Here is a 14,832-nt window from a genome sequence, read left to right on the forward strand (position 1 = left end):
TATTATAATACTGCTGACCTATCTAACTATTATAATACTGCTGACCTATCTAAGTGTTACTATAACTGTCTTACTGTCTCTCTCTCTGTCTCCCCTTCTGTCTGGTTTCTCTGTCTCCTCTCTCCCCTTCTGTCTGGTTTCTCTGTCTCCTCTCTCTCCTTCTCGCTGGTTTCTCTGTCTCCTCTCTCTCTCCTTCTCGCTGGTTTCTCTGTCTCCTCTCTCTCCTTCTGTCTGGTTTCTCTGTCTCCTCTCTCTCCTTCTGTCTGGTTTCTCTGTCTCCTCTCTCTCCTTCTGTCTGGTTTCTCTGTCTCCTCTCTCTCCTTCTGTCTGGTTTCTCTGTCTCCTCTCTCTCCTTCTGTCTGGTTTCTCTGTCTCCCCTCTCTCTCCTTCTGTCTGGTTTCTCTGTCTCCCCTCTCTCTCCTTCTGTCTGGTTTCTCTGTCTCCTCTCTCTCCTTCTGTCTGGTTTCTCTGTCTCCTCTCTCTCCTTCTGTCTGGTTTCTGTCTCCCCTCTCTCTCCTTCTGTCTGGTTTCTCTGTCTCCTCTCTCTCCTTCTGTCTGGTTTCTCTGTCTCCTCTCTCTCCTTCTGTCTGGTTTCTCTGTCTCCCCTCTCTCTCCTTCTGTCTGGTTTCTCTGTCTCCTCTCTCTCCTTCTGTCTGGTTTCTCTGTCTCCCCTCTCTCTCCTTCTGTCTGGTTTCTCTGTCTCCTCTCTCTCCTTCTGTCTGGTTTCTCTGTCTCCCCTCTCTCTCCTTCTGTCTGGTTTCTCTGTCTCCCCTCTCTCTCCTTCTGTCTGGTTTCTGTCTCCCCTCTCTCTCCTTCTGTCTGGTTTCTCTGTCTCCTCTCTCTCCTTCTGTCTGGTTTCTCTGTCTCCCCTCTCTCATTGTGTGTGTAGGTTGCTGATGAGGACATGACCATGGGTGAAGTGTGTCCTCAGAAGAGGACCTCGACAAAGAACTATATTCGTCTTCTCCTCATCCTTGTTATCAGCCTGCTAACCTGTCTACTGCTGGTTCTACTGGCCTTCTCAGGTACACACACACACACACACACACACACACACACACACACACACACACACACACACACACACACACACACACACACACACACACACACACACACACACACACACACACACACACACACACACACACACACACACACACACACACACACACACACACACACACACACACACACACACACACACACACACACACACACACACACACACACACACACACACACACACATTCTTCTTCTTCTCCCTTATTAATATTACATTACGTCTCCCCACTTCTCCCTGACCATCACAACATTCTTCTTCTCTCCCTTATTAATATACGAACGTCTCCCCACTTCTCCCTGACCATCACAACGTCTCTCCACTTCTCCCTGACCATCACAACGTCTCTCCACTTCTCCCTGACCATCACAACGTCTCTCCACTTCTCCCTGACCATCACAACGTCTCTCCACTTCTCCCTGACCATCACAACGTCTCTCCACTTCTCCCTGACCATCACAACGTCTCTTCTCACCATCACAACGTCTCTCCTGACCATCACAACGTCTCTCCACTTCTCCCTGACCATCACAACGTCTCTCCACTTCTCCCTGACCATCACAACGTCTCTCCACTTCTCCCTGACCATCACAACGTCTCTCCACTTCTCCCTGACCATCACAACGTCTCTCCACTTCTCCCTGACCATCACAACGTCTCTCCACTTCTCCCTGACCATCACAACGTCTCTCCACTTCTCCTGACCATCACAACGTCTCTCCACTTCTCCCTGACCATCACAACGTCTCTCCACTTCTCCTGACCATCACAACGTCTCTCCACTTCTCCCTGACCATCACAACGTCTCTCCACTTCTCCCTGACCATCACAACGTCTCTCCACTTCTCCTGACCATCACAACGTCTCTCCACTTCTCCCTGACCATCACAACGTCTCTCCACTTCTCCCTGACCATCACGACGTCTCTCCACTTCCCACTGACCATCACAACGTCTCTCCACTTCTCCTGACCATCACAACGTCTCTCCACTTCTCCCTGACCATCACAACGTCTCTCCACTTCTCCCTGACCATCACAACGTCTCTCCACTTCTCCCTGACCATCACGACGTCTCTCCACTTCTCCCTGACCATCACGACGTCTCTCCACTTCTCCCTGACCATCACGACGTCTCTCCACTTCCCACTGACCATCACAACGTCTCCCCACTTCTCCCTGACCATCACGACGTCTCTCCACTTCTCCTGACCATCACGACGTCTCTCCACTTCTCCCTGACCATCACGACGTCTCTCCACTTCCCACTGACCATCACAACGTCTCTCCACTTCTCCCTGACCATCACAACGTCTCTCCACTTCTCCTGACCATCACAACGTCTCTCCACTTCTCCCTGACCATCACAACGTCTCTCCACTTCTCCCTGACCATCACGACGTCTCTCCACTTCCCACTGACCATCACAACGTCTCCCCACTTCTCCCTGACCATCACAACGTCTCTCCACTTCTCCCTGACCATCACAACGTCTCTCCACTTCTCCCTGACCATCACAACGTCTCTCCACTTCTCCCTGACCATCACGACGTCTCTCCACTTCCCACTGACCATCACAACGTCTCCCCACTTCTCCCTGACCATCACAACGTCTCTCCACTTCTCCCCTGACCATCACAACGTCTCTCCACTTCTCCTGACCATCACAACGTCTCTCCACTTCTCCCTGACCATCACGACGTCTCTCCACTTCCCACTGACCATCACAACGTCTCCCCCACTTCTCCCTGACCATCACAACGTCTCTCCACTTCTCCCTGACCATCACGACGTCTCTCCACTTCCCACTGACCATCACAACGTCTCTCACTTCTCCCTGACCATCACAACGTCTCTCCACTTCTCCCTGACCATCACAACGTCTCTCCACTACTCCCTGACCATCACAACGTCTCTCCACTTCTCCCTGACCATCACAACGTCTCTCCACTACTCCCTGACCATCACAACGTCTCTCCACTACTCCCTGACCATCACAACGTCTCTCCACTACTCCCTGACCATCACAACGTCTCTCCACTACTCCCTGACCATCACAACGTCTCTCCACTTCTCCCTGACCATCACAACGTCTCTCCACTACTCCCTGACCATCACAACGTCTCTCCACTACTCCCTGACCATCACAACGTCTCTCCACTACTCCCTGACCATCACAACGTCTCTCCACTACTCCTGACCATCACAACGTCTTAGAATCGAACCAGGGTCTGTAGTGACACCTCTAGCACTGAGATGCAGTGTCTTAGACAGCTGCGCCACTCGGGAGTCCAAATGACATAGCTCTCTTCGATTCTCCCTGACCATCACAAAGTACAGTACCAGTCAAAAGTTTGGACACCTACTCATTCCAGGGTTTTTCTTTAGTTGTACTATTTTCTACATTGTAGAATAATAGTGAAGTCATCAAAACTATGAAATTACAAATATGGAATCATGTAGTAACCTAAAAAGTATTAAACCAATCTAAACATATTTTATATTTGAGATTCTTCAAAGTAGTCACCCTTTTGCCTTGATGACGGATTTGCACGCTCGTGGGATTCTCTCAACCAGCTTCATGAGGTAGTCACCTGGAATGCATTTCAATTAATACATTTGAGCCAATCAGTTGTGTTGTGACAAGGTAGGTGTGGTATACAGAAGATAGCCCTATTGGGTAAAAGACCAAGTCCATATTATGGCAAGAATAGCTCAAATAAGCAAGAGAAACGACAGTCCATCATTACTTTAAGACATGAAGATCAGTCAATACGGAACATTTCAAGAACTTTTAAAGTTTCTTTAAGTGCCGTCACAAAAACCATCAAGCGCTATGATGAAACTGGCTCTCATGAGGACTGCCACAGGAAAGGAAGACCCAGAGTTACCTCTGCTGCAGAGGATAAGTTCATTACAGTTATCAGCCTCACAAATTGCAGCCCAAGTAAATGCTTCAGAGTTCAAGTAACAGACACATCTCAACATCAACTGTTCAGAGGAGAATTTGCAGAATTGCTGCAAAGAAACCACAACTAAAGGACACCAATAAGAAGAGACTTTCTCCAAGAAACACAAACAATGGTGCAGAGTAGGTGAACGGATGATCTCTGCATGTGTAGTTCCCACCGTGAAGCATGGAGGAGGAGGTGTGATGGTGTGGGGGTGCTTTGCTGGTGACACTGCCCTGAATGACAGGTCGCCACTGAGACTATATAGTATTGATTAATCAACTGTTATCAGAACGTCTATCTCTTCAATATATAGACTGTATCGTATTGATTAATCAACTGTTATCAGAACGTCTATCTCTTCAATATATAGACTGTATGGTATTGATTAATAGACTGTGTGGTATTGATTAATAGACTGTATGGTATTGATTAATAGACTGTATGGTATTGATTAATAGACTGTATGGTATTGATTAATAGACTGTATGGTATTGATTAATAGACTGTATGGTATTGATTAATAGACTGTATGGTATTGATTAATAGACTGTATGGTATTGCTTAATTGGCTGTATGGTATTGCTTAATTGGCTGTATGGTATTGATTAATAGACTGTATGGTATTGATTAATAGACTGTATGGTATTGATTAATAGACTGTATGGTATTGATTAATAGACTGTATGGTATTGATTAATTGGCTGTATGGTATTGATTAATAGACTGTATGGTATTGATTAATTGGCTGTATGGTATTGATTAATAGACTGTATGGTATTGATTAATTGGCTGTATGGTATTGATTAATAGACTGTATGGTATTGATTAATAGACTGTATGGTATTGATTAATAGACTGTATAGTATTGATTAATAGACTGTATGGTATTGATTAATTGGCTGTATGGTATTGATTAATAGACTGTATGGTATTGATTAATAGACTGTATGGTATTGATTAATATACTGTATAGTATTGATTAATAGACTGTATGGTATTGATTAATAGACTGTATGGTATTGATTAATAGACTGTGTGGTATTGATTAATAGACTGTGTGGTATTGATTAATAGACTGTATGGTATTGATTAATTGACTGTATGGTATTGATTAATAGACTGTATAGTATTGATTAATAGACTGTATGGTATTGATTAATTGGCTGTATGGTATTGATTAATAGACTGTATGGTATTGATTAATAGACTGTGTGGTATTGATTAATATACTGTGTGGTATTGATTAATAGACTGTGGTATTGCTTAATAGACTGTGTGGTATTGATTAATAGACTGTGTGGTATTGATTAATTGGCTGTATGGTATTGCTTAATAGACTGTGTGGTATTGATTAATAGACTGTATGGTATTGATTAATAGACTGTATGGTATTGATTAATAGACTGTATGGTATTGATTAATAGACTGTGTGGTATTGATTAATTGATTGTATCGTCTCCAGATTCATCCTGTGTTTGTTGTGTTTCAGGAATCTTTGGGAATGTTTTCTTTATGGGAGTCGAGTCAGGAGAGTCGGACCCCCTATTCGGCACGGCGTACCCTGTCTCCACGGACACTCCGTTCACCGCTATCGGGACCTCTCCCTTTAACCCTAACGTGACCGGACCTGCCAGGACAGCGACCGCAGACCGACCCGACCGTGAACACAACCTCAAACCAACTGGAACTCACTATATTCCACACACGGACAATACTGTCACACACTCCTCTTCATCCTCTTCTTACTTCTCTTCCACTACTCCTCCCACCGTGGTTCACACAGACCCTCGTGATTGGGTGACCTCTATGACATCACTGGGCACCTCCTTGCCAATAAGCACCACCCAAGATCCTTCGAGTCCCGCCTCCAACCAAGGTAAGAACCCCCCTCTCTCTCTCTCTTTCTCTCATTCAATTCAATAGACTTTATGACCTGCTAGTAGACCAGTGTCAACATGACTGAGAAGACACATGACCTGGTAGTAGACCAGTGTCAACATGACTGAGAAGACACATGACCTGGCAGTAGACCAGTGTCAACATGACTGAAAGACACATGACCTGGTAGTAGACCAGTGTCAACCTGACTGAGAAGACACATGACCTGGTAGTAGACCAGTGTCAACACGACTGAGAAGACACATGACCTGGTAGTAGACCAGTGTCAACACGACTGAGAAGACACATGACCTGGTAGTAGACCAGTGTCAACATGACTGAGAAGACACATGACCTGGTAGTAGACCAGTGTCAACGTGACTGAGAAGACACATGACCTGGTAGTAGACCAGTGTCAACGTGACTGAGAAGACACATGACCTGGTAGTAGACCAGTGTCAACATGACTGAGAAGACACATGATCTGGTAGTAGACCAGTGTCAACATGACTGAGAAGACACATGACCTGGTAGTGGACCAGTGTCAACATGACTGAGAAGACACATGACCTGGTAGTAGACCAGTGTCAACATGACTGAGAAGACACATGACCTGGTAGTAGACCAGTGTCAACGTGACTGAGAAGACACGTGACCTGGTAGTAGACCAGTGTCAACGTGACTGAGAAGACACGTGACCTGGTAGTAGACCAGTGTCAACGTGACTGAGAAGACACGTGACCTGGTAGTAGACCAGTGTCAACATGACTGAGAAGACACATGACCTGGTAGTAGACCAGTGTCAACATGACTGAGAAGACACATGCGAGAGGTGTTAGTGGGCTGACTGTGAAGGCTCTGAGAGAGGTGTTAGTGGGCTGACTGTGAAGGCTCTGAGAGAGGTGTTAGTGGGCTGACTGTGAAGGCTCTGAGGTGTTAGTGGGCTGACTGTGAAGGCTCTGAGAGAGGTGTTAGTGGGCTGACTGTGAAGGCTCTGAGAGAGGTGTCAGTGGGCTGACTGTGAAGGCTCAGAGAGAGGTGTTAGTGGGCTGACTGTGAAGACTCTGAGAGAGGTGTTAGCGGGCTGACTGTGAAGGCTCTGAGAGAGGTGTCAGTGGGCTGACTGTGAAGGCTCTGAGAGAGGTGTTAGTGGGCTGACTGTGAAGGCTCTGAGAGAGGTGTTATAGTGGGCTGACTGTGAAGGCTCTGAGAGAGATGTCAGTGGGCTGACTGTGAAGGCTCTGAGAGAGGTATCAGTGGGCTGACTGTGAAGGCTCTGAGAGAGGTGTTGAGGGCTGACTGTGAAGGCTCTGAGAGAGGTGTTAGTGGGCTGACTGTGAAGGTTCTGAGAGAGGTGTTATAGTGGGCTGACTGTGAAGGCTCTGAGAGAGGTGTTATAGTGGGGCTGACTGTGAAGGCTCTGAGAGAGTTGTTAGTGGGCTGACTGTGAAGGCTCTGAGAGAGGTGTTAGTGGGCTGACTGTGAAGGCTCTGAGAGAGGTGTTAGTGGGCTGACTGTGAAGGCTCTGAGAGAGGTGTTAGTGGGCTGACTGTGAAGGCTCTGAGAGGTGTCAGTGGGCTGACTGTGAAGGCTCTGAGAGAGTGTTAGTGGGCTGACTGTGAAGGCTCTGAGAGAGAGTGTTAGTGGGCTGACTGTGAAGGCTCTGAGAGAGGTGTTAGTGGGCTGACTGTGAAGGCTCTGAGAGAGGTGTCAGTGGGCTGACTGTGAAGGCTCTGAGAGGTGTTAGTGGGCTGACTGTGAAGGCTCTGAGAGAGGTGTTAGTGGGCTGACTGTGAAGGCTCTGAGAGAGGTGTCAGTGGGCTGACTGTGAAGGCTCTGAGAGAGGTGTTAGTGGGCTGACTGTGAAGGCTCTGAGAGAGGTGTTAGTGGGCTGACTGTGAAGGCTCTGAGAGAGGTGTTAGTGGGCTGACTGTGAAGGCTCTGAGAGAGGTGTTAGTGGGCTGACTGTGAAGGCTCTGAGAGAGGTGTTAGTGGGCTGACTGTGAAGGCTCAGAGAGGTGTTAGTGGGCTGACTGTGAAGGCTCTGAGAGACTCTGGGTTGAGGTCAGTGATAAAGTAGTCTACAGTACTACTGCAAAGAGATGAGCTATTGGTGTACCTACCTAAAGAGTCCCCTCTCAGCCTACCATTGACTATGTACAGACCCAGAGTTTGACAGAGCTGTAGGTGTACCTACCTAAAGAGTCCCCTCTCAGCCTACCATTGACTATGTACAGACCCAGTGTTTGACAGAGCTAAAGGTGTACCTACCAAAAGAGTCCCCTCTCAGCCTACCATTGACTATGTACAGACCCAGTGTTTGACAGAGCTGTAGGTGTACCTACCAAAAGAGTCCCCTCTCAGCCTACCATTGACTATGTACAGACCCAGAGTTTGACAGAGCTGTAGGTGTACCTACCAGAAGAGTCCCCTCTCAGCCTACCATTGACTATGTACAGACCCAGTGTTCCACAGAGCTTCAGGAGCAGTGCTCCATTTGAGTTTTTCACTTTGTCATAGTTGTTTCTGTGGGGGTCTGTGGGGAGGGAAAGGTTGTTACTTCCTGTCTGTATGTGGGGAGGGAAAGGTTGTTACTTCCTGTCTGTATGTGGGGAGGGAAAGGTGGTTGCTTCTTGTCTGTATGTGGGGAGGGAAAGGTTGTTGCTTCCTGTCTGTATGTGGGGAGGGAAAGGTGGTTGCTTCCTGTCTGTATGTGGGGAGGGAAAGGTTGTTGCTTCCTGTCTGTATGTGGGGAGGGAAAGGTTGTTACTTCCTGTCTGTATGTGGGGAGGGAAAGGTGGTTGCTTCCTGTCTGTATGTGGGGAGGGAAAGGTTGTTGCTTCCTGTCTGTATGTGGGGAGGGAAAGGTTGCTGCTTCCTGTCTGTATGTGGGGAGGGAAAGGTTGTTACTTCCTGTCTGTATGTGGGGAGGGAAAAGTGGTTGCTTCCTGTCTGTATGTGGGGAGGGAAAGGTGGTTGCTTCCTGTCTGTATGTGGGGAGGGAAGGTTGTTACTTCCTGTCTGTATGTGGGGAGGGAAAGGTGGTTGCTTCCTGTCTGTATGTGGGGAGGAAAGGTTGTTACTTCCTGTCTGTATGTGGGGAGGGAAAGGTTGTTACTTCCTGTCTGTATGTGGGGAGGGAAAGGTTGCTGCTTCCTGTCTGTATGTGGGGAGGGAAAGGTTGTTACTTCCTGTCTGTATGTGGGGAGGGAAAGGTTGTTACTTCCTGTCTGTATGTGGGGAGGGAAAGGTTGTTACTTCCTGTCTGTCTGTGGGGAGGGAAAGGTTGTTACTTCCTGTCTGTATGTGGGGAGGGAAAGGTTGTTACTTCCTGTCTGTATGTGGGGAGGGAAAGGTTGTTACTTCCTGTCTGTATGTGGGGAGGGAAAGGTGGTTGCTTCCTGTCTGTATGTGGGGAGGGAAAGGTTGTTGCTTCCTGTCTGTATGTGGGGAGGGAAAGGTGGTTGCTTCCTGTCTGTATGTGGGGAGGGAAAGGTTGTTACTTCCTGTCTGTCTGTATGTGGGGAGGGAAAGGTTGTTACTTCCTGTCTGTCTGTATGTGGGGAGGGAAAGGTTGTTACTTCCTGTCTGTATGTGGGGAGGGAAAGGTTGTTACTTCCTGTCTGTATGTGGGGAGGGAAAGGTTGTTGCTTCCTGTCTGTATGTGGGGAGGGAAAGGTGGTTGCTTCCTGTCTGTATGTGGGGAGGGAAAGGTTGTTACTTCCTGTCTGTATGTGGGGAGGGAAAGGTGGTTGCTTCCTGTCTGTATGTGGGGAGGGAAAGGTTGTTACTTCCTGTCTGTATGTGGGGAGGGAAAGGTTGTTGCTTCCTGTCTGTATGTGGGGAGGGAAAGGTTGTTGCTTCCTGTCTGTATGTGGGGAGGGAAAGGTGGTTGCTTCCTGTCTGTATGTGGGGAGGGAAAGGTTGTTACTTCCTGGTAGGTGTTTATCTCCATGACTGTTAATAGTGTCTGGTTCTTCTGCTGTTCTAGCATTCAGGTCTCCACAGACCAGTACGTTGCCTTGGGCCTGAAAGGGACTAATTCCCCCTCTAGAATGGAGAAACTCTCTTCATTGAAGTAGGGTGACTGAGGGGGAATATATGAGGAGGAAATGGAGGAACTCTCTTCATTGAAGTAGGGTGACTGAGGGGGAATATATGAGGAAATGGAGGGAACTCTCTTCATTGAAGTAGGGTGACTGAGGAGGAAATGGAGGAACTCTCTTCATTGAAGTAGGGTGACTGAGGAGGAAATGGAGGAACTCTCTTCATTGAAGTAGGGTGACTGAGGGGAATATATGAGGGAGGAAATGGAGGAACTCTCCTCATTGAAGTAGGGTCTCTGAGGGGGAATATATGAGGAGGAAATGGAGGAACTCTCTTCATTGAAGTAGGGTGACTGAGGGGGAATATATGAGGAGGAAATGGAGGAACTCTCCTCATTGAAGTAGGGTCTCTGAGGGGAATATGAGAGGAGGAAATGGAGGAACTCTCTTCATTGAAGTAGGGTGACTGAGGGGAATATATGAGGAGGAAATGGAGGAACTCTCCTCATTGAAGTAGGGTCTCTGAGGGGGAATATGAGGAGGAAATGGAGGAACTCTCTTCATTGAAGTAGGGTGACTGAGGGGAATATATGAGGAGGAAATGGAGGAACTCTCTTCATTGAAGTAGGGTGACTGAGGGGGAATGTAGTATGAGGAGGAAATGGAGGAACTCTCTTCATTGAAGTAGGGTGACTGAGGGGGAATATATGAGGAGGAAATGGAGGAACTCTCCTCATTGAAGTAGGGTCTCTGAGGGGGAATATATGAGGAGGAAATGGAGGAACTCTCTTCATTGAAGTAGGGTGACTGAGGGGGAATATATGAGGAGGAAATGGAGGAACTCTCTTCATTGAAGTAGGGTGACTGAGGGGAATATATGAGGAGGAAATGGAGGAACTCTCTTCATTGAAGTAGGGTGACTGAGGGGGAATATATGAGGAGGAAATGGAGGAACTCTCTTCATTGGAGTAGGGGGACTGAGGGGGAATATGAGGAGGAAATGGAGGAACTCTCCTCATTGGAGTAGGGGGACTGAGGGGGAATGTATGAGGAGGAAATGGAGGAACTCTCCTCATTGAAGTAGGGTGACTGAGGGGGGAATATATGAGGAGGAAATGGAGGAACTCTCTTCATTGGAGTAGGGTGACTGAGGGGGCAATGTATGTGGCACAGAGGAATGCTTTTATCTGTTTTGATCAATTCGATTGAATTGATTAGATCAGATTTATACCATATTAGCATTCCCCCTGAGTCTCTGCCCTGTCCTGAGTCTCTGCCCTGTCATGAGTCTCTGCCCTGTCCTGAGTCTCTGCCCTGTCCTGAGTCTCTGCCCTGTCCTGAGTCTCTGCCCTGTCCTGAGTCTCTGCCCTGTCCTGAGTCTCTGCCCTGTCCTGAGTCTCTACCCTGTCATGAGTCTCTGCCCTGTCCTGACCCTCTGCCCTGTCCCGAGTCAAAAAAAAAGGGTTTGTTTTCTAATTCTTTGTGGATCTGTGTAATCTGAGGAAATATGTCTTTCTAATATGGTCATACATTGGACAGGAGGTTAGGAAGTGTAGCTCAGTTTCCACCTCTTCTTGTGGGCAGTAGTGAGCACATCGCCTCCCAAACTACATGACTGGTTATTATCAACGGTTATCAATGATCATGATTATGCTCTAACACTTCTCTCCCCCTCTTTCCCCCCTTTCTCTCTTCCCCCCTCTGTCTCTCCAACTCCCCCCCCCTCTCTCTCCCCCTCTCTCTCTCCCCCTCTCTCTCCCCCCTCTCCCCCCTCTCTCCCCCTCCCCCTCTCCCCCCTCTCTCTCCCCATGTCTCTCTCTCTCTCCCCCTCTCTCTCCCCTCTCTCTCTCCCCATGTCTCTCTCTCTCTCCCCATGTCTCTCTCTCCCCCTCTCTCTCCCCCTCTCTCTCCCCCTCTCTCCCCATGTCTCTCCTCTCTCTCCCCATGTCTCTCTCTCTCCCCCTCTCTCTCCCCATGTCTCTCTCTCTCTCCTCTCCCCCCCTCTCTCTCCCCATGTCTCTCTCTCTCCTCTCTCTCTCCCCCTCTCTCTCCCCATGTCTCTCCTCTCTCTCCCCATGTCTCTCCTCTCTCTCCCCATGTCTCTCTCTCTCCCCCTCTCTCTCCCCCCTCTCTCCCCCATGTCTCTCTCTCTCTCCTCTCTCTCCCCCTCTCTCTCCCCCTCTCTCTCCCCATGTCTCTCCTCTCTCTCCCCATGTCTCTCTCTCCCCATGTCTCTCCTCTCTCTCCCCATGTCTCTCTCTCTCCTCTCTCCTCCCCTCTCCCCCCCCTACAGACTGTGTCCTGATCTCAGAAGCCCAGTGCACCATGCTTCCCTATAACCAGACGTCTCAGTCACCAGGGCTAGCGGTGGTGAGGGCCTCGGAGGTTGACATGTTTCTCAAGTTCTTTTCCTATTTACACCGGCTCGGCTGCTACAGACACATCATGCTGTTCGGCTGCACGCTTGCTCTACCAGAATGCATCACTCCACACCACGGACAACCCAGGTAGGGGAGTGCGTGTTGGTACAGTGCTGTTACTTCTCCTAAATTACTATTTATTACCCCTCTCCTCTCCTCCTCTGCCCCTCTCCTCCTCTCCCCCTCTCCTCCTCTCCTCCTCTCCTCCTCTCCATTCATATTATTATTACCCCTCTCCCCCTCTCCTCCTCTCCCCTCTCCTCCTCTCCTCCTCTCCATTCATAGTATTATTACCCCTCTCCTCCTCTCCCCCTCTCCTCCTCTCCTCCTCTCCCCCTCTCCTCCTCTCCTCCTCTCCATTCATATTATTATTACCCCTCTCCCCCTCTCCTCCTCTCCTCCTCTCCATTCATATTATTACCCCTCTCCTCCTCTCCTCCTCTCCCCTCTCCTCCTCTCCTCCTCTCCATTCATATTATTATTACCCCTCTCCTCCTCTCCTCCTCTCCATTCATATTATTATTACCCCTCTCCCCTCTCCTCCTCTCCCCTCTCCTCCTCTCCTCCTCTCCTCCTCTCCCCCTCTCCTCCTCTCCTCCTCTCCATTCATATTATTATTACCCCTCTCCCCCTCTCCTCCTCTCCCCTCTCCTCCTCTCCTCCTCTCCATTCATAGTATTATTACCCCTCTCCTCCTCTCCCCCTCCTCCTCTCCTCCTCTCCCCTCTCCTCCTCTCCTCCTCTCCATTCATATTATTATTACCCCTCTCCCCCTCTCCTCCTCTCCTCCTCTCCATTCATATTATTATTACCCCTCTCCTCCCTCTCCTCCTCTCCCCCTCTCCTCCTCTCCCCTCTCCTCCTCTCCTCCTCTCCATTCATATTATTATTACCCCTCTCCCCCTCTCCTCCTCTCCTCCTCTCCATTCATATTATTATTACCCCTCTCCTCCTCTCCCCCTCTCCATTCATATTATTATTACCCCTGACGGCAATATCTGAGGTGTGTCCTTAAAAAAACGTGCCAAATCCCCATTTCAGTATGTGCTGGCGGGGATATTTAAGACCAACCGAAAACTGTTAGCAGTTGGTTTTGACTGCAGCAGCAACCTGTCCCGAGGCACAGTACTCGTAACTCACAGAGAACAGAAGAGATGGTTTTTCTTTGTGCCCGTTAAGCTCATATTTGTTTTTTTCAAGTAGAAGCCCTCCTCTGAATGATGTTTTGTTGACGTAGATATGATCTGTTAATATTATCAACAGATTAACAAATATTAACCGATCATGTTGAGGAGGAACAAACCAGTGAGGAGACAAGCCCTTTATCTACGGTATTTTAGCCACCACCTCTATTGGGTGTAGAAACCCCTCCTTCATTCCTATAATACAGTATCAACAGTAGTAGTCCAAGACTATATCATGTCATGTCATTCCTGCTTACAAGCAAAAACTAAAGCAGGAAGTACCAGTGACTCGCTCAATAAGAAAGTGGTCAGATGATGCAGATGCTCAGCTACAGTAATGTTCTACAGACTGGAATATGTTCTGGGATTCCTCCAATGGCATTGAGGAGAACACCACATCTGTCACTGGCTTCATCAATAAGTGCATGGAGGACGTCGTCCCCACAGTGACTGTACGTACATACCCCAACCAGAAGCCATGGATTACAGGCAACATCCGCACTGAGCTAAAGGGTTGAGCTGCTGCTTTCACGGAGTGGGACTCGGACGCTTATAAGAAATCCTGCTATGCCCTCCGACGAACCATCAAACAGGCAAAGCGTCAATACAGAACTAAGATTGAATCCTACCACACCGGCTCTGATGCTCGTCGGATGTGGCAGGACTTGCAAACTATTATGGACTATAAAGGGAAGCACAGCCATGAGCTGCCCAGTGAAACGAGCCTACCAGACGAGCTAAATTATGCGTGCTTCGAGGCAAGCAACACTGAAGCATGTATGAGAGCACCAGCTGTTCCGGACAACTGTGTGATCACTCTCTCCGTAGCCGATGCGAGCAAGGCCTTTAAACAGGTGAACATTCTCAAGGCCAGAGGCGCAGAATGATTACCAGGACGTGTGCTCCGGGCATGTACTGACCAACTGGCAGGTGTCTTCACTGACATTTTCAACCCGTCCCTGACCAAGTCTGCAATAACATGTTTCAAGCAGACCACCATGTGCCCAATAACATCAAGGTAAACTGTTTAAATGACTACCGACCCGTAGCACTCACATCTGTAGCCATGAAGTGCTTTGAAAGGCTGGTCATGGCTCACATCAAAACCATTATCACAGGAACCTCGACCCACTCTAATTTGCATACCGCCCCAACAGATCCACAGATGATGCAATCTCTATTGCACTCCACACTGCCCTTTCCCACCTGGACAAAAGGAACACCTATGTGAGAATGCTGTTCATTGACAACAGCTCAGGGTTCAACACCATAGTGCCCTCAAAGCTCAT

General features: G+C 48.4%; 1 protein-coding gene across 4 annotated transcripts in view; it reads left to right on the plus strand.

Moving 5' to 3' along the window:
• corin (corin, serine peptidase) overlaps positions 1-14,832 on the plus strand; it is a 179,121-nt gene that overhangs the window by 26,436 nt on the left and 137,853 nt on the right. For 2 of the 4 annotated variants that reach the window (XM_052458829.1, XM_052458831.1), the window contains exons 2-3: positions 890-1,025; positions 5,505-5,891. In XM_052458829.1, the coding sequence (XP_052314789.1) occupies positions 890-1,025; positions 5,505-5,891 (523 nt within the window). Of the gene's footprint in view, positions 1-889; positions 1,026-5,504; positions 5,892-12,232; positions 12,447-14,832 lie in introns of those variants that run through there. The other 2 variants (XM_052458830.1, XM_052458832.1) reach the window with 2 other exon arrangements.

Source organism: Oncorhynchus keta, chromosome 13 (assembly GCF_023373465.1).
Source record: "Oncorhynchus keta strain PuntledgeMale-10-30-2019 chromosome 13, Oket_V2, whole genome shotgun sequence".
Taxonomy (NCBI): Eukaryota; Metazoa; Chordata; class Actinopteri; order Salmoniformes; family Salmonidae; genus Oncorhynchus; species Oncorhynchus keta.